The 18,827-nt window shown below is 55.1% G+C and overlaps 2 protein-coding genes across 3 annotated transcripts; both read left to right on the top strand.

Annotated features, from left to right (window-relative positions):
- Positions 1–247: 247 nt before the first annotated feature.
- LOC127596177 (natural resistance-associated macrophage protein 2-like) lies at positions 248–9,717 on the top strand. 2 transcript variants are annotated; one of them, XM_052058371.1, is made up of 16 exons: positions 248–535; positions 1,594–1,733; positions 1,930–2,052; positions 2,456–2,575; positions 2,649–2,755; positions 2,824–2,894; positions 2,960–3,027; positions 3,498–3,653; positions 3,729–3,887; positions 3,969–4,055; positions 4,541–4,660; positions 4,743–4,892; positions 5,110–5,183; positions 5,265–5,418; positions 6,429–6,579; positions 9,673–9,717. In XM_052058371.1, the coding sequence occupies exons 1-15, from the start codon at positions 514–516 to the stop codon at positions 6,534–6,536; spliced, it is 1,659 nt and encodes a 552-aa protein (XP_051914331.1). In that variant the 5' UTR covers positions 248–513; the 3' UTR covers positions 6,537–6,579; positions 9,673–9,717. The 2 variants fall into 2 exon arrangements, with proteins under 2 accessions (XP_051914331.1, XP_051914330.1); XM_052058370.1 differs by having other exon boundaries at positions 3,498–3,887.
- Positions 9,718–10,496: 779 nt separating this feature from the next.
- Positions 10,497–18,605, top strand: LOC127596182 (carboxy-terminal domain RNA polymerase II polypeptide A small phosphatase 2-like). The gene is made up of 7 exons (XM_052058377.1): positions 10,497–11,216; positions 12,809–12,972; positions 13,870–13,971; positions 14,239–14,295; positions 14,798–14,890; positions 15,193–15,378; positions 16,685–18,605. The coding sequence occupies exons 1-7, from the start codon at positions 11,156–11,158 to the stop codon at positions 16,808–16,810; spliced, it is 789 nt and encodes a 262-aa protein (XP_051914337.1). The 5' UTR covers positions 10,497–11,155; the 3' UTR covers positions 16,811–18,605.
- The last annotated feature ends 222 nt before the right edge of the window (positions 18,606–18,827 follow it).

Below are 18,827 nucleotides of genomic sequence, written 5' to 3'. Positions count from 1 at the left end.
CTTGAAAACTCAATTTGCCTCAACTTCCCCCTGCCGCTTTGGGACTTTATTTTGAAAACCCAATTTGCCTCCACTTCCGCCAGCCACTTCCGGCGCCCGTCTCCCAGTGCCTGCAGCTGGTGCAGCTGGATTGGCTTCAAATGGGACAAGAGGAAGAAGAAGCAGCAGCAGTCACGTGAAAAACGATTCGTCCAGATGCCGTCCCTTCGTGACTCGCTTGGGCCAACGTTTATTGGGGGGGGGGGCGGCAGTGGGTCTCCCCCGTGAAGCAAAGTGGCAATTCACTCTCTGGAGTGAGCCCCGCCCCGGCCACCACGTGAGCGGTCGCTCCTCCTTGCCGGCCGCAAGGCGGTGGCGGGGAGGGGTGAATCACCTTGACTCCCACCCCCGCGCGAAGGGGCCGATGTCCAAACTCGAGGGGTCCTTCCACTTCCTGCCCCTCGGTGCAACTTTGGCCGTTCCGCCGCCGTCGAAGCGCAGACGACAAGTGAAGCAATTTGGCCGTCGGTCGCGATGTTCTCCTTCCTTCGAGCAGGTGAGTTGCCTTTCTCATGCTTCCTTCTTCTTTACAGGGGGGGGGGGGGGGGGGGCTTTGCTTTGGCTTTTTTGCCCACCCCGCAAGCCATTTCACCCGATCACCGACGAGACCACAGAGAAATCCTTTGAGTTATAGGCGCACTTGAACGGGGGGGGGGGGGGGGGGGGGCGCTCAGGGGGCCACCTTTTCACATTTGAAACTTTTCAATGTGGATGAAAGAAAGTTGACTCTGATCCTGAAGAAAAAAATATTGATTGTTATGACTTGATTGTCACCAAAATGTGCTGGCAAATTCTGTCTGGCAATAAGCCAGCGATTGGCATCCGAGGCGGAGGGATCGTTGGGGACGGCTCTTTTCCGGTTCTTTTCCGGTTCTTTTGTCCGTTGGCCCTTCATGTCTGGCTGCCGGTGATGCATCAGGTCAGGCCAAAGCGTCAAAGGCTTGCGCTCCATGGCAGAAGGTCGTTGAATCCGCGCAAAACAACCTTCAAAAAAAACCAAACGTACGTGCTTTGCCAATAGTGGGACAGAGACCCCCCCCCCCCCGACCGCCCAAAGCTCAATGGGTGACGGTCCATAAGTAGCCAAGCGCAATTCTGCGGGTGAACGCTGGAGAGTCCAACAAAGAGTGCCAACCAAAATCCAAGTCCCGAATGTTTCCAGCTAGCGACACGAATGGTGAGACAGCCGACGTCCCAAATGGTTCCTCCGTCGGCTGGATGGAAAAGTGCCGCCTTTGGGCGGAGATGTGCGGCTTTCGGGACCGTCCCAACTGCGTCTTGCCTTTGTGCTTCCAGCCAGGGCGGGGCCACTCCCGCCCGAGAACGTGCGCATCTCCTCCCTGCCCCCCACCGCGGACGAGCCTGGAGACGGCGACGGACGAGGTAGCTCACTGGCGTTGAATCGAGTCTGCGTCCTTCGGTCTCCCGCCTTCCAAAGACGCGGAAGGCTCCAAATGGTGCCGTTTGCGGGCGTGCCTCGCCGACGGCCGGGAGGGGCTCCGGACGCTTTGGTCTCGGCGACTCGCCTTGATGCATTTTTGCGCCATCATTCAGAGGGGGCCGTCTGCGGGAAGAAGCTGGTGATCCAGACCGGGCGCACGCAGCGGGGGGCCTTCCTCGGCGGACATGACCCCGGAGCCGCCTCGGCGACGCATTTTGAGGAGAGCGCCCCCGCGCGTCAAGAGGACGCCGAGGTAAAACGCAAAGCCCGCCGTCGGGCGACGAGGTTGATCTGAGCACCAAACGCAATCCGGGACGGCGCGGCTGACGGGCCGAGGTCGGCCACGCCCATTTTGTGATTTTATGGGATGGCGCCGAGATCATCTTGGAGCGCCGCGGACGCTTGCTACACGCCTCTTCTTCTCGATGTGGCGTGTGTGTCGCCCGCAGAGGGGCTTCAGTTTGCGCAAGCTGTGGGCCTTCACCGGGCCGGGCTTCCTCATGAGCATCGCCTATCTGGACCCGGGAAACATCGAGTCGGACCTGCAGTCTGGAGCCAAGGCCGGCTTTAAGGTACGCGTGCGCGCGCGGGCGCCGCCCTCATCCTTGTCCTTATCGTCGGCCCTTTTTGAAAGGGGAAAAAGAAAAGATGGGGCCGACCGGACCCGCAAAACAGCTTGGCGGGCTCTTCGGAGTGCGCTCGGAGACCTGCGCCTCATTTATTTCCACAAAGCGCAACGACTCGGGCAGACGTTGTCAACGTCCAAAGTTGGCGTGAGAGCAAGTCGGCCGTCTTTGAGGTTTTGCTGGCAGAAAGCTGCACCCCGCAAATGAGCCCGAACGGCCACTCGCCACAATTTGGCTCATTTGGCTCAATGGAAAAAAACGAAAAAACCCCCAAGGTCCGCTCCCCCCCAAGCCAGTGTCGGGGGCCGGTGGATCTAATAACAGTCGGTGTCGCGTCGCTTGCCGTCAGCTTCTGTGGGTGCTGCTGGGGGCCACGGTCATCGGGCTCCTGCTGCAGAGGATGTCGGCCCGGCTGGGCGCGGTCACCGGGATGCACTTGGCCCAGGTGTGCCACCGCCACTACCGCACGGTCAGTGTCCCGCCGCCGTCTCCATCTCTCTGTCCGCCGCAGCGGCTGGAGCGGCGTGTCGCTGGGCGCGCAGGTGCCCCGCGTCCTCCTGTGGCTGATGGTGGAGCTGGCCATCATGGGCTCCGACATGCAGGAGGTGATCGGCTGCGCCATCGCCTTCCACCTCCTCTCGTCGGGCAGGTGAGGGCGCCGCCGTGCCGTTTGCGCCCGTCCTCGCTGAGCGCTGTGCTTGTGGCCCCCGCCGGCAGGATTCCCTTGTGGGGCGGCGTCCTCATCACCGTGGCGGACACCTTTGCCTTCCTCTTCTTGGACAAGTACGGTGAGTGCTTCTGCCCCCGAAGACCCCGCCCGCAACCTAAAGCAACCTGGCTGGCGCTCTCGCAGGCCTCAGGAGGTTGGAAGCCTTTTTCGCTCTGCTCATCGCCGTCATGGCCGTCGCCTTCGGATACCAGGTACAAACGTGACTCTTTTTCGCGGTTCTTTCTTGCTTTGCTTGCACCGACCTCGACCTCGACGGCGTTTTTCGGGTTCGTGACGGGCCAGCGGCTGAAACGGAGAACAGAAATGTGACAAAAGAAACCGAAGCCCGTCAAGGCGGACAAGTGACATGCCATCGTGAGCATTCATGAGGGAAAGCAGCCATTCCGGAGCTTGAAAAGCGACATTGCAGGCATTTCCAACCCAAAACCCCCATCAGGATAGGGTTTGGGGGGGGGGGGGGCAGCTGATTCAAGCGCTTTGAGTTGCAAGCGTGTCCGCGCAAGGAATTCAACTGCAACTGCTGACCAAGCACAGCGATCCTTTCGGCTACCACTAGAGGGAGCCGCGTTGAGGGCCGGGGTGAGGGGGGAGGGAAAAACAAAAGGACACCAAAGCAGCTTTTTTTTTTTGTCTTTGTCTTCCGGCCCCCGGCCCCCGGCAGTACGTGACGGTGAGACCGGACCAAAGCCAGCTGCTGAGGGGGATGTTGGTGCCGTCTTGCCGAGGCTGCGGCGCCGTCCAGCTGGCTCAGGCGGTGGGCGTCGTGGGCGCCGTCATCATGCCCCACAACGTTTACCTGCACTCCGCTCTGGTCAAGGTGGCGCCGAGGCGGACGCCCCCCCCCCCCCTCTTTGCGCCGGAGCCGCTAAGCGTTGCCGACTGTCCTCCTCAGAGTCGGGAGGTGGATCGCTCCAGCAAGAAGAGCATCAGCGAGGCCAACAAGTATTTCTTCCTGGAGTCCTGCGTGGCCTTGTCGCTGTCCTTCGTCATCAACGTGTTTGTGGTGGCCGTCTTCGCCGAGGCCTTTTATGAGCGCACCAACGCGCAAGTGGTGAGTACGGCCTGCCCGAGTCCCGCCTTTCTGCTTTTTTTCTTTTCTCCCCGCTTCAGTTGCGGGGCGCTTTGCTTGCAGAACGCTGTCTGCAACCGCACGGGGAGCCCCCACTCGCACCTCTTTCCTCTGGACAACAGCACTCTGCAAGTGGACATCTACAAGGGGGTACGCCGCACTCTTTTCTCACGTCTTGGCAAACTCCCAGGTGAAGCTCCTCTCGCGTCCCAAAAACGAGACTTTGGAGCCGAGGGCGCTTGCTTGCTATTGGGCAGAAATGGGAAAAAAGATCTTGAAGTCCTCTGGCTCCGCCTTACTTTTCAGTGCAGGTGTTGTTAAAACGGCTCATGCGGAATGGCGCTTGCTTTGGAAGGCGGTCCTGTAATCCCGCCGTCGTCGGTGTGCCCCGCTTGGCCACCGGGCGGCAGTATAACGCCCTCGCGGGCGGCCGTTGACAGATGCGTCGGCTTCTCTTCCTCTTTTGCGTCCGCTCCGCCGTCACAATGCTTGTCGGAGCTTTCAACTTTCGATCGGCTGCGAGTCGCTTGATGCTCGGGCAGCCGTAGCGCTCCTGATCTGAGGCCGAGTGGGCGCGGCGGACTGGAGGTGGGCGCGGCGCCAAAGAGCTTGAACGAGCGTCCTTTTGTGTTCAGGGAGCGGTGCTGGGCTGTTTCTTCGGGCCGGCGGCCCTCTACGTCTGGGCCGTGGGCATCCTGGCGGCCGGTCAGAGCTCCACCATGACGGGAACCTACTCGGGCCAGTTTGTCATGGAGGTCGGCGCGCCAAAGCCCCGAGCCGCTCCGAGCGAAGAACGCCGGCGACGCCTCTTTCTTTTTTCTTTTTTGTCCCCCGCAGGGCTTTTTGAACTTGCGCTGGTCTCGCTTCGCTCGGGTGTCGCTGACCCGCTCCCTGGCCATCGTGCCCACGCTGCTGGTCGCCGTCTTTCAGGACGTGCGCCATCTGACGGGCATGAACGACTTCCTCAACGTGCTGCAGAGCATGCAGGTGGCCCGCGTTTCCCATCCTCCTCCCGACTCGCTTTCCGTCGGATACGATGCATACGCTAACCCCGAGTGGTCGCGGGGGGGGGGGGGGGGGGGGGGGTGGTGATCTGGCTGTGAAATGAGATCAGTCGGTCGCTAAGACGTGGCTTGGCGAGACGGCGCCGTATCAGGAAAGTGGAGCCACGAGTGTGTTTTTGTTTTTTTTTTGTGTCCCGCAGCTTCCGTTCGCCCTCATCCCCGTCCTCACCTTCACCAGTTTGCCGTCTCTCATGAAGGACTTTGCCAACGGCTTGTGAGTGCGGCGCCCTGCGCGTTGCCCCACTTGTTGCGTTCCCAAAGCAAATTGGCAGCCGGCGTGGCTTTGTCCCCGCAGCTTTTGGAAGATGTGGGGCGGCCTGGTCATCTTGGCGGTGTGCGCCATCAACGTCTACTTTGTGGCGCTTTACGTGGCCATGCTGAGTAGCGCCTGGCTCTACATGCTGACCGCCTTGCTGGCCGCCGCGTACCTGGCCTTTGTGGGATACTTGGTAAGCTCTAAGCCCCTTTCGCACACACAAATGACAACTCGGCCAATTCGGTCCGGTCCCGGGGGGGCCGCGTGCTTTATTTGCACACATTTTTGGCCACGTTTTTCAGACTTTAAGAGTACATTATTCCGTCGTATCGAACGGGATTCGCGTCCCCCCCTTCCTCCCTATGCTCTGCAACTTCAAGTAACTGCGCCACCTGGCGTTGAAGTGCCCGTCATTACAAGTCCAAATGAAATGAATGCAGTCGTTGACATCGAACCTTAATCGCGTACCAACCTCCGGTGGGCCGGATTTGGCCCGCGGGCCATAGTTTGCCCACCCCTGGTGTAGACTGCGCAAGGTTAAAATATCCAATATCAAATTTAAATTCATAATTTGTTGTGTGGTAATCAAAGCTTACTTGTGTTGTTTTACTGTAAATGGTTACAAGCTTATCAATATACCCAATCGGAGATTGGAACTTTTTTTTTGAGATGGCTCTTTGTTCCCGTACTTTGTCATTTATTTTTTAGAGCACTCCATGTTTTACTGTATGTTTACACATCAGTTGACATTATTTTTGGAAGTAAATTAATTTAAGCAACAAAAAAAAAAACAAACTGAGCAGCCATTTGGGAGCCGAAAGAGCCGGCTCTTTTTAGTGAGCCGAGCCAAAAGAGCCGTAATTCCCATCACTAGCTTCAACGTGTAGCTCTTTGGTTTGAACATTTGACACCGACCGGGTCAAATGAGATGAGGTCATCGTTAGTTTGCGTTCATATTTTGAGCCGCTTTCTTCCGGTGGTGTCTCGTGAGAGGTTTTTAGTTTCTGAGCTCAAATTGGTGCTCCGGCTTGATAAATGCGTTGAGTTGAGCCGGAGCAGCAGGCCGCACTCAACTGAAAGTGCTTGAATTCAGCTTCGGCGCGCGTGTCCCAGCCCAAAGCGATTCCTCCGCAGCCGCAACTGCGGCAAATGCCGGCTGCAAAAAGTGCCCGTTTTCACTCCACTTCTCGGCATTGTTTGCAGACGTGGCTGTGCCTGGTGGCTCTGGGGGCGCCCCGCCCGGATCCGAGCGGCCTCGGAGGTAACGACGTCGGTGTCCTGACTGAGCCGCAGCCGGAGTTTGGTTCCTGACGGCCGCGACGGCCTTTGAACGGGTCCAGGGTCGCCCGCGCAGGTGATGGCGCTTTGCGAGTCGGAGCAAATTCCTCAACGGGTGTCGCCACGAGGCCCCGTTTGGATGTGAATCTGGTGCTAATCTGAAAAGAAAAAAAAGGTCCCTTTTCCACGTGTTGCTGACACGATTTTGATGACTTAAAAGTCGTGGCCATCTTTCAACCCTACCTCAAAACTCACTCGTATTCTTTGGCATTTGACTGTTTCCTGCTTCCTGTCATCATTGTTACTGATTGACTGTTGTCTATGTGAGTTGCTCCATGTACAGCATTTTGTATGCAGCGGTGGATGTTGGGAAGGGCTTTCTAAATACACTTGAGTGGCGATGCTAAGCAGCCTCTTGAACAGTGCCGTGCTAATGTGATGTTTGGGGGGAGGAAAGGCATTTTCCTCAAGCCTGGAAGCTCCCATCCAAGAAATCATCCTCCGTCCGTGTTCTGAGGGCAATCCGGAGCCAGGAGGCCGGGGGAGGCCCCGATTCCGGAGGTACTTCTCTGATTGTACGCTAGGGGGCGGTGTTGGCATTCAACCAATACTCGAGATGAACAACTGGCGTGTTGGGCTCCACTGTGCCAGTGTTCTTTTGCCTCCCGATACCACAAACTGTACTTCAAAATACTAGGGACGCAACTTCTCTTCTTTCAAACGAAAAACATCTCTGTTTTAAGGGCGTATTCCCCACCCTATCTTAGCATCAGCGTGAAGTTTGCAAGCTAACGACAATCACATCGAAGTAAGCTACGTGATCGTCTCACGTTTTGTTTTGTGGCCTCGGAATGTTCGCAAAGCGCCGCTTATTGTCAAGTGAACCGAGTTCAACTTTGGTCGTTGCATTCGATGAGGCCAAGCGCCTTGAATACGACAAAGGCGAAATGCGCGGCCGCTGCGTATTCCCACGTGGCCCTTACATGTTATTCTTTGCGTGGTCACAGTTGGCATAATTGCGTTTTTAGAAGCCACGGATATTCGAACGCAAACAGTGGAGCGACACGTGTCGACGCTTCCGATCCTGGCGTATGTTCTTCCACCTCGATGGGAGAATGGCGACTTTTGTCCGGAGTAGGCCAGAAAGTCTTCCTTTCTTTCCGCAGAAGGCTATTACACTTCCCCCCCGGTGGCCAAGCGAGCGGAGCGCCATCAATTGGGCGCAGCGCAAACTCGTGAGCGGCAAACGGTGTCATTGGCCGCATTCTACTTTCTGACCTTGTTGTTTTTGAAGGCACAACTCTTTACGTAGAGGAGAAAAGTCAGGTCAAAGTACGGCGAGGCGGGGCGGGGACGGATGATTGGCATTTGCCGTCAATTTCAACAGTCAAAGATGACTTGAATCGGAGCCTTTTTTTGTCGTGTTTTTGGAGTCACCGGCGATCTCTTGGGTTAGACGCGCGCTAACGCTTGCCGAGACGCGTCGTCAATGGCGCTCGTGACAAATTTGTCCCATTGCCATCACTCGGATGCGCAAGTGGCCAAGCGCCGTAGTGCGATTCCCATGCGGCCTCGTCGCTTTCCCTTTTGCTGGCCTTGCGGTCGCCGCCCGCGCGCTCAAGTGAGCTGAGGAGTGGCGGCCGGACGGGTTTGTCTCCTTTTGTTTTCTTCTTCTGGTGTCACGGAGGCCGACTTATGTAAGAGGGAGGGGGAGTCTTCCCGCCTGCGTGCTTTTGTTTTTCTCAATGAGCCAAACGTCTCCCCGCCGAGCCTGTGCGCGAGGCCCCTTTCCTGGAAACTTCCAGCAGAGGCGACCGGGGGCAGGCCCGAGGTTTGGGGCGGGGGTGGCGCCGGTGGTTGCGCGGCTCCGGTAGTGGCGGAGGCTGTCGGGAGTGGGCGTTCTCTTCCAGCAAATCACGTGACTGCCGACCCGAGCGGCCCGGCCGCTCTCGGCCAGCGCTTCCTTTTTGGCGGTGGCGTTTTTTTGGTTGCCATCCTTACGTACGCATGTTATTCCACACCCAAAAACTTGGATTCTTGTTTCCCCTCCCACCACCTTACACTTCTCTACGTTCATATTTCTCAACCAATTCAAACCACTCCAACTTCAAAATACTCCCGCCCCAAATTCCCGCCAGCCAGGTTGTTTTTCCTCCTTCCCGAAGTTCACCGTTTTGTACAATTCCACATGGCCCCCTCCCCAAAATTCAACAACATTCAACCAAAAAGTTGCACATCTTGCCCCTTCAAAATTCATCACCGACTGCTGCATTGGCCAAATGGCACACTTTTCACCGTCAAATTCAATTTGCTTCCATTTTCAGTTGGAATTCCCACATGCAGACATGTACTACGTCGTCGGTGTCCAAGTCGCGGTCCGGGGACCGGATCCGGCCCGCGACATCATTTTATGTGGCCCCTGAAGGCGTATCATCTCCCATTGACTTTGTGTGTGTGTGGGGGGCGAGGTTATCATTGAAATAATGCAATTTTCCATTCTAATCTAGAGCGTTCAGCTCTAATTGAACAGCACAGACAAAGAAGCTGGTACTTTTCAGAGTTGAATGGTAGAGGACAATTTCCTTCTGACTTATACGTTCCCTCTTCGACACGAACTTTCAGTATGTTACCTGTTGATAAATTCTTTCAAGAAAATTGGACCGGTCGTAAATGGAACTCGGCGTCGTCATTTTCCACTTTCAAAGTCACGTATGGATTTTGGGGAAATAGGCGGCACGCTCACCGACGTCTAAAGTGCGACGATTCTCACAGGCGCTTGAAAATGCCTTCCCCTCGATGGCAACGCACTAGATGAGTTTCGGTGTTTGCAAACATGGCCTCCGAGATGCCAGCGCACCTTCATGACGTCACCGTTGTTTGCAATTATCACGTCGTCAAGCTTGTAAGTTTGCCGGTTTTCTGAACGAGAAATGCAGAGCTGCACATTTTCAATTTCCAAACATAATTCCCAAGGCGCTTTGTTGACAGCAAGCCAACTTTTGCCTTGGAACAACTCACCGTTGACGATCAATTATGGCTGCTGCAAACCTCCTCCGGGACAAACGTCACTCTCAAACGGCCGGTGGGACGTGCCCGGAACACCTCATTGGGATGGGGAGGAATCCTAAACAGACGCCCCCAAGCCACCTCGCCTGGCTCCTCTCGACAGGAAGTAGTGACTCGACTCCGACCTGCCCACGCCGCCCCCACGGATTAACCGGCCTTCCGTCAAATGTGGCGTTTGAAACGAGTGTCCGAGCTGTAGAAACCTTCTCAATGAAAAACCGCAGGGGATGGTTGGGGTCTGTTGCAAGCCTGATGGGTTTTCGGTACCGAATCACTACTTTTCAATTGTACACGTGGGTTTGGACGATGAGCCTGAGTTGGGTTTGACAAATGTTGTCTTTTGGCCTCGGAAGAAAAATGGCAGCGTTTGGTCCAAATGTCATAAGAGAGCCGCAACTTATCTTTTTTCCTTACTTTCGTTCGGCTTCGCGGCGCTCCCGCTTAGCCGCGCGAGTTCTGTCGTTCAATCGAGTGTCCGCTCGAGGTTTTTATTTTTTTCCACGGAGCCACCGAATCCAGTCTGGCGCGGCGGGATGAGATGAGATCCTCTGCGTTTGAGGAGGCAACGCAAAGGCCTTGTTTCAACTTCAGCGTCGCATCCTACATTTCAGAGGCTCTTTTATGACCTGAGCCATGTTCATGCGACACCCGCCATCCCGTCCCCAAAGGTGCAACAATGGCCAATTTTCAGTCTCAATACCGTCGGCCGACCGACGACGATGCACGGAAGAGCCCCGATCGTCGTTTGTTTGTCGTTTCTTTTCGGACGTAACAATCGAGGTAGCAAATGACAGCGGCTCTTCGCGGGGCTGGAATGTGACGCGTGCGGGCCGGGGAGGAATGCCTCGACCGCGCCCCCTCTCCGCGGCTCTGCCAATCAGAAAAGGTGGCCGGTTTCAGGGCACCCGCCGGCCGCCAACTGGAGAAAAACAACGCGCGGGCTATTTGACAAAAGTCCTATTTATGTCCTTTGGGGCCGCGGTGGAGTTTTTCCGCGCGGGGGCGAGGTGTAGCCTCGAGCGGCGGCCGCTTTGAGAGCCTTCCGAGCGCGTCCGGCCGAGGTTGTTTACGTGTAGTAAGGGGGCGCTTGAAACCGACCAGGCTTGCCCCATTTCCTCGCTTGTTTTCCTCGTCGGCTCGCTCGCGCCCGCTGGATTCTACTCCATGTTGACGCCGCCGCCGCCGCCGCAGCCGCCGGCGCCGCTGCTGCAAAGGTGACGACTCGACGGCCGCGGGAAGCCAAGGAAGGACCCCCCCACAGACCGCCAGCAACCCCGCCCACTGGCTCCTTCTTATCGCCGTCGAAAAGCCGTGTTCCGGGCTCAGCCCGCTTTTTAAAAAACAGTTTATTTATTTATTTATTTGGCTAGCCAACTAAAAAAAAAAAAGTAGAGGCGTCGGGGAAGAAAGACAGACGGAGAGCAGCCGAGCCACGCGGGAGGGCACGAGAAAGGCGCCAGTGACAGGCGTTCTCGGCGAACCATCGGCTGGGTCGGAACCGTCAAGACGGAAGCCAATGACGGCTACCCGACAGTGGCCGGGGACAGGACAGGAATTGAGCATTTTCAGGGCTCCGCGATTGTCCGATGGAAAGTTCGGTTATCACCCAAGTGCACAAAGAAGACGTCCAAGTGTCGCCCAAAACAGGTGAGTCGCCTCGGGACGTGTCGGGGAGGAGGGGGGGGGGGCGCTTCTCGGTCGCCGCCGTCCCGCCACTTTGAATCGGGCCGCGTTCGTTTGACACTTGACAAACAAACAACGAGCGGCGCTTCGATTTCAAGTCGCTCCGAGCGGCCCGAGTGACGTTGAATGGAGACGACGAAAAGGACGCTCGGCGACGCATTTCGAGTCAACTCGGAACTTGAGCTCTCAAATGGAAAAGGTCGCCGGAGTTTGCTGAGCAAGAAACGAAAGCCGTCCGAGCCTCGGCCAGTGTCCGCTTGCGGCTCGTTTGGGAGAGCGGCCCTTCGTTTTGCTTTTGCCACTAGCGCGCGACTGCGCGACAACAACATGCTCGCTCGCTTCGCTCCCCTTTCGAACTGCGCTCGGCAGTTTGAGTCGCATTCTGGAGGTGGGGGCGGGGGTGCTTGTTTTTTTTTCTGTGTTTGCATAACGCCAACACACACCGTAAATAATCTCGCCGTTGCACTGGAGAATGTGTACGGTTGGGGGGGGGGGGGGCGGGGGCGCGCTGACAGCGGAATGCTGCAACACCCCCGCACCCCACCCCGCCCCCCTCCACCACCCGGGCCCTACCCGCACACGCCCAAAAATAAAAGATACTATTAATCAATGAAGTTGCTTCGCGTGTGAGCCTTGGGGAGGCTTTTGTTTGGGTGTGCGAATCAACAAATGTTTGTCTCTTGGAGCGGGCGGGCGACAGCGCGCTACGTCTCGATCGTGCCGCGCCGGCGCACTTTTGTCCCGTTTCTCGTCCGTTCCTCTTCCCGGGAAGCTCGACGGCAAGGCTCTCCGGGTCGCAGGCGCGCCGCGCCCCGCGTCCTTGTGACTTTGGGCCGCTCCGCCAAACAAAACTCCGAGCCGGCCGCAGAGCGCACCGAGGTGTGACCGAGGGACGCTCCGTCCCGGCGCCGGGCGGCCTCGGAATGTTTTCTGTCGGCGGAAGGTCGCGCCGCCAAGCCGGCGTGCGTTTTCCCGCCCTGCCCGCGCGATTATGTAACCTGCGCCGGCCATTTCCAGCGGCGGATTTCATGCGCGGCCGCAGACTCGCTCCTCTTTGCAAAAGTCACGAGGATCTACGGATCTATCGGGCTATCGATGGATCGATCTGGCGAGCTACGCACACGCGGACGCACGACGAGTTGGACAAATCCTCAACGATGATGTTGCCTTGCTGTTTTCTTTGCGTGCATGTTGCTCGTCAGAGGGAGCACCCAAGTCCACCTCTGGCCTCCCTCCACTGGCTCTCTGTGCAGTTCATTTGAAGGCTTGCGTTCAAATCTTGAACTGACCTCCTGTTTTAGCGGGAAGGGGGGGGGGGGTGAAAAGTGGTAAAAATTCATCAAGTGAACGTCTATCGTGGGATTGGTCTTTGTCCGCTGGCTGGAGTCTTTCTTGGTTTCCCGGGCTGTCCGTAGAAAGACGAAAAGCAACCGCGTGCGGCAAAGAAGAAAAATGCGGGGGCCGCGTGCGAGGTCCTTGAAGTTTTTGTCAAAGTTGCTATGAGCAAAGGCCGACGTGCACGCCGGCTGAGCTTTTTTGTGTGTTTTGCGCGGCAGGCCAGGTGAGCCGCTCGGCCCTGAAGCAGCCTCGGAGTTGTAACCTCTTCAAAGCGCTCTTCTGCTGCCTGCGAGCTCCGGATGGGTCCCGACAGCCGCCGCCGCCGCCGCCGCCTTCCCAGCAGGCCTTGCTGGAGGCGCAGGAAAATGGGGCGCTCGTTAAGGTAACTATCAAATGGGACAAGAAACTCTCTCGCCCGCCCGTCGGATCTTGAACACGTCGGGCGACGCGCGGGCGTAGCGTGCGCTCGCCGGGCCCGAGAAAGGCGTCGTAACCCAACAGTAGTTCACGTCGGCCTGGCGGAAAGCCGCGACGGAGAAACGATTCCCGTGTGGCCCACGTGATGGACGGACGGATGGCCATAAATGCTCGCCCGGTCAATTGGGCTCACGTGGCCTCAACTTTGCCAATTTGCCAAATTTCGACGCCTGCCGCGCTCTCTTCCCTTGACCTGCGAATGAAAAAGGGCTCCAAATGTCAGCAGTGGCCCGGAGAACACATCTGAAAAGGTCACATTGCAAAACTTTGCCTTCAATACCTTGAAGCGTCTCAAATAGACTTTCCCATTTTGCGTGTGTTAAATGTTCATTCCAATCCACACGTTGGTTTTCTAACTCTCCCAAAGAGTGCACGGCGCTTCCAGACTCTGCAGCGGCATGTCTGAGGAAGTTTCTGAGGAAGAAAACTTGAACTCATGGCCGGCACCCTCAACTTTTTGTCAAGGTCACTGAAAGGCCCAGGGGTCAAAAGCTGGCTTTTTCTCCAACAATTTGCCAGTGTTGTTGTGTGTGTTTAATTTCAATCAATTCTTGTGGGTGGGAGAAAAAAACAGGTACTCTAGTGGTGTCATACTTGTTAGTGAATCGATGTCAGCCGGTTTCAATCAAACCTGAGGCCCGGGGGCCATTTGCGCGCTGCGCGGGGGGCCATTTTACGGCCCCGTGCTCCTCATCAAAGGTGGTGTTGCCATGTTCCTTTTGTGTGCCGTGATCGATTTCATTGAACGTCGTCGTCGTTTGGAACACGCGGCGAAGGCTGACGGCCGTCCGTGTGTCGTCAGTTGTGCGACGCCGGCCTCCTGCCCCGGGTGACCGCCCGCGACCAAGGCAAGATCTGCGTGGTCATCGATCTGGACGAGACGCTGGTGCACAGCTCCTTCAAGGTGGGCCCCCGCTGGCACCGCCCATTCGCATGTTTTGGACATTTGTTTCAAATTTTGAAGTTTTAGATGTTTATCAGGCCCCCCCCCCCCCCTACCATCTTCTCTCGCAAAACCCAAAGACAATTTCTTGAATGACTATGTATTGTGCGTGCGGCCTGGAGTCAAATATTTCCAGCAGGGATGGCTTACGTGAGGTCACGTATGCGCGAGCGCGGAGCCCCGGCGCAGGCGCTAAGCCAACGTCTGCCCTCTCTGTTTCCGCCGCAGCCGATCAGCAACGCGGACTTCATCGTGCCCGTGGAGATCGAGGGGACCACGCACCAGGTGAGCGGCCGCCGCCGGCGCGCAGACCAATTTGCAGCCCGTGCGACGGAGCCCCCTGCTGGCCGGACGGCGGGAAGGCAGCTCGACGGCCAGCGGCTCGGCGGCGGGAGGCGGTGCCGCCGAGGCGCGGCCTGGTGCGGGCCTCTGCCTGGTTCAAGTAATCCAGGATAGGCTGCTTTACGCCGGCCCGGCCTATTCTTGATTACTTGTTTCGGGAAGGGGCCGTTGGCGGCTGACCGGGGCTTCCCCTTTTCCTCATGAAGGTCACGGTTGGGACTTTTTTTTTTTTTTTAACTTTAAAGAAGGCTGATGCCAATATTTACTTGGATTCATTGATTCAAAGTAACAGGTACTTTTTCGAGACCGAGCGATCGCTCAAATGTTGCGGGCAGGCTCGCGAGGAGTCAAACGACACTTCTTTTGGAAGCTTCACTCGCAGATCGGCGGAAAGAAGTGATGTGTTTGCTTTTGTCCCCCCCCCCCCCCCCCGATGCATGGGCAGGTGTACGTGCTCAAGAGGCCGTATGTCGACGAGTTCCTGCAGCGAATGGGAGAGCTGTTTGAGTGCGTGCTGTTCACCGCCAGTTTGGCCAAGGTACCCGGCGGCAGACGCGTCACCTTCACATCGCCAGCCTCATTGGCCGCAGTGCGCTCGACACACCATATGCAAAAGAATCGCTCCCTTAAATGGCAGCATGCGCTTGGCATGCACTTGATTAGTTTGATTAGTCACATTCGCCCCGCCCAGTCCAGGTGGTTGAAAACTCAAGCAGCGGTCAGGGCCATTTCAGCGACCGGCCCTCAAAACTCGGTTGACTTAACTCTCCACGAATGTAAAGTCTCCCTCGTCTGCGGCCAACGCTGACTGACCGCTCGTCGCGGCTTCTTCTCCGCCAGTACGCCGACCCCGTGACGGATCTGCTGGACCAGTACAGCGTGTTCCGGGCCCGCCTCTTCCGGGAGTCGTGCGTCTTCCACCAAGGCTGCTACGTGAAAGACTTGAGCCGGCTGGGCCGAGACCTTCGCAAGACGCTCATCTTGGACAATTCTCCCGCGTCCTACATCTTTCACCCCAACAATGCTGTGAGTTCACGGTTCCCGCCCGCTTCCCGCCAGTTGCTTTGCTTTCAGGAACAAAAAGGATATGGGAACCGTCGCGAGCCCGGCCGTTGTTCTGATGTTCGTATTTCCGCTTCGTTTGAGTAAAAGCCACCTTTCCCTCGCCCCTTCCATAAGTTACTCGGAACATGAGCACCAAACGTGCCCATTTATTTGCATACAGTGAAACTCCTCTAGAACGAAACCTACTTGGGTGAAAATGTGAAAAAAATCTTCATGCGTGAATCAACAATGCGTCCGATTAACTGCTCAGTTATAAGCAGTTATAAGCACTTATAAGTTATAAGTCATAATTGCTTATGGCTCGACGGACATTCAAATCAACAAACGTTTCATCGAATGCTTTACTTGTTATCATGCTAAAAACCTTACGCTAACCGGCGCGCTAATGAGAGAGAAGGCGAGTTCCATCGCGCTAACTATGGCCATCGAGGACTACAAGGCGTCCCGTGGCTGACTTAAAAGTTCATTGCATGACATCAACTGAGCAACGCTGGCTTTGGTAGCGATCGAGGGGAGGTCGAGCTAGAGACAGTGAGACGGTGGAAAGAAAAGCCGCCGGGTCCAGGAAGTATCTGTTATTGTTAGATGCGGACGTAGCGTGAACGTTGCATTGCTAAAATGGCTACAAGACGGAACTTTGGATGTCAAGCAGCTAAGACCAGAAGCGCTCCGACTCTGGAAGAGAGGCTAAAAGTGATCAAAATGAAAGACGGAGCAAGCAAGATAAAAGACGTGATCCAAGAAATTGATGGAAGTGTAAGTGAATGCTGATCGTAAATTTCACAATTTCTTTTTTTTACGATTGTGTGTGCGTTTAAATCCGAGATCAAATTTGCTACAGTGAAAAAACCCCTGTTGTGAAAAATGTCTTTAGTTTGAGAGGAGATTCACTGTGCAATGAAAAATGCTCAAAATAAGCAACAAATTGCGGTTGAGAGGAGGGGTGCCCAACCAGCCGCCGTGGACCCTAACATGAACATACGAGACAAGACTGAGTTTGCAGAAGGTCATCACTGCCGACCTTAGTGGGAGACCTGACGCGAGGAGGCAGTCACGCGCCTTTGGAGTGGCTTAAGTGCAGAAGCATCACTTTATGGTACTGTAGCTCATGTGTACCGTTTTAAACGGATTCTGCCGGCGCTCCAGGAGACCCCCCCCCCCCCCCCCCCAGTGCTTAGGGACGTTGATTTGAGCGACTGCCACCGCGTACGATGAATTGAGGTCTCACGCCTCCGCTCTTGGTGACGTGCGTGTGCGTGGTCCTCAGGTGCCTGTGCTGTCGTGGTTCGACGACGTGGACGACGCCGAACTCCTCAACCTTTTGCCCGTGTTTGAAGAACTCAGCCGGGCGGAGAACGTTTACACCCAGCTGGACCAGCTTCGCGGCCATTAAGGGACCGCCTTCCGCCGCATGTCGCGCTTTGAAACGGCAGCTGTTCGACGCGTCGTCGCCCGCGTGGGCTTCGAGACGTTCCAAAGCCCGATGACGCTTGCTTGGCCGTTGTGATTGCGGCAAGAACGATTCCAAATCTTCCCAACGGCCACCCGAGCGCCACCGTCGCTCCTATTTAGCCGAGTAGGCCAATTGTTCTGGTGCCAAAACGGTTGCTGGCATGCCCTCATTTGGCTGTTCTACGTCCTTTTTATCGAGTGCCTTGAAGGAACCGCTGGGGGCTTTTTTGAAATCACTACCGGGTTTTATACACCATTCGTTGTTTTCTATGGAAATCCAATTTGAAACTCGTTCCTCTATGCAAGGCGTTTCCGTCAGCGTTTCATCGAACTGGAAGTCGGCGTTGGCCTTTTAAATAAGCAACAAAACAAAGAAAAGGTCACGCTGCGGGATTCCCGCCCATTTGTGGAGCGCTTCGCATTACAAAGCAAACGCGACTTGTAACGTGAACAAAACGCATCCGTGAAGCGGCATGCGTTCGCACAAACCTCGACGTCATGTGGCGCGGTGCGCTTCCATCACATCGCTCTCAGTCCGGACACATCAAGGATGTTTGTGCAAAATCCTCTTTTGGACTTTGATGACATACGGCTCGGATGACAATGTCCAGACTGTTGGCCCATTAATATCCGCGTACCGGATTGGAAACGCTAAATTGCAATTGTGCTGTTCCCATTGACCAAAAAAAAAAAAAAGAAGTCAAATACGTGTCACATTGGGCCTGAACCAATCAGAATGGACTTTCAGTATGAATGGAGTCTTAATGTGTCCGGTTCTCAATTGCTATTTTTCTAAATGTCACTCTTTGATTGTTTTGATTGGATTTCATCTTGGGACCCTCTTAAAATAGTGGCCGGAGTCATATTTTAAGCTTTAGACCAAAGAAGGAATTGCCTTCAACCTGCTCTCACGGTGCTGGCCACCTCCTGTTAAAATCGGCAAAATCTTTAGTCGCATCCATCATTCTGTTCGACCCCTGAAATGAAATTCAGAAATATCATCGGTATTTCTTTGTGTGTGTGTTTTTTTCTCAATGTGTTTTCTGGAGGGGGGGAAAATGACGGGGGCCATTATTTTAAGAAGGTGGCAAGACGTAGCTTTCAGACTGAGCAAGGAGCACAAAATCATAATCATGAAGAGTCTGTAGGCAGCTGACACACTGGAACGCGCTGGCACATACACACGCCACACATTCAGTCAAGCTTTCCGACTGAATTATTTTTTTTAGATATTAGCAAACAATCCTGATTGAGAGAGTCAGGTGTGCCTTTTGCAATGTGGAGCAATAAAAGTGTTGTGCCTGAAAGAGATTTGATGGCTTCAACACTTGAACGCATGTCATGCTGGGCATGAGTGAGGAATCGCACTGTCGAGAGCAAGTTTTCATGCTCAACATTTTCAACCGTTTTCCATTTGCCAACTTTAAGGCTGGCCTTGGACGGGAAGGTTTTGTTTGTGCCCAAAGAGTGACAACATAGCCAAAGTGAGAAGTTTGTTTCATTTTTGGGTGAGTTTCCTGGGCTGTTTTCTGTTCTGTTGAACACCGAATACAATTCTGCCCCCCCCCCCATGTTAACTAATTTAGAAAAAAAGTAAAGTATACCAGATGTGACGATCCAAGGTATGTGTTCACCCGTTGTCTTTGTTTTGTTTCCCATATCTTATCAGAGCTTTTCAAGACAAAGGTGCTAACATTTTTTTAATTGAAATAAAAATGGGTTCTAGTTTTCCTGGAGTAGTGTACTCGAGTATTTTTGTACTACTTTCCCCCTCGCATCGATCGAACGTCATTTGGCTGAAAAGGCTTTAAACTAGAGTTTACACCCGACGCTACGTTTGAATCAGCTGTTAAGGTTTGTATCATCGCGTATTGCGTTACAGCAAAATTGTGACTTTCTACTCTTCTCCCAAAGACCCGGCGTGACCGAGGCTTGAATAACTGCTGTTCTTAATTCTG

Source organism: Hippocampus zosterae, chromosome 2 (genome assembly GCF_025434085.1).
Source record: "Hippocampus zosterae strain Florida chromosome 2, ASM2543408v3, whole genome shotgun sequence".
Lineage (NCBI taxonomy): Eukaryota > Metazoa > Chordata > Actinopteri > Syngnathiformes > Syngnathidae > Hippocampus > Hippocampus zosterae.
Note: the sequence above shows the minus strand (reverse complement) of the source record. Positions and strands in the feature narration are given on the sequence as shown.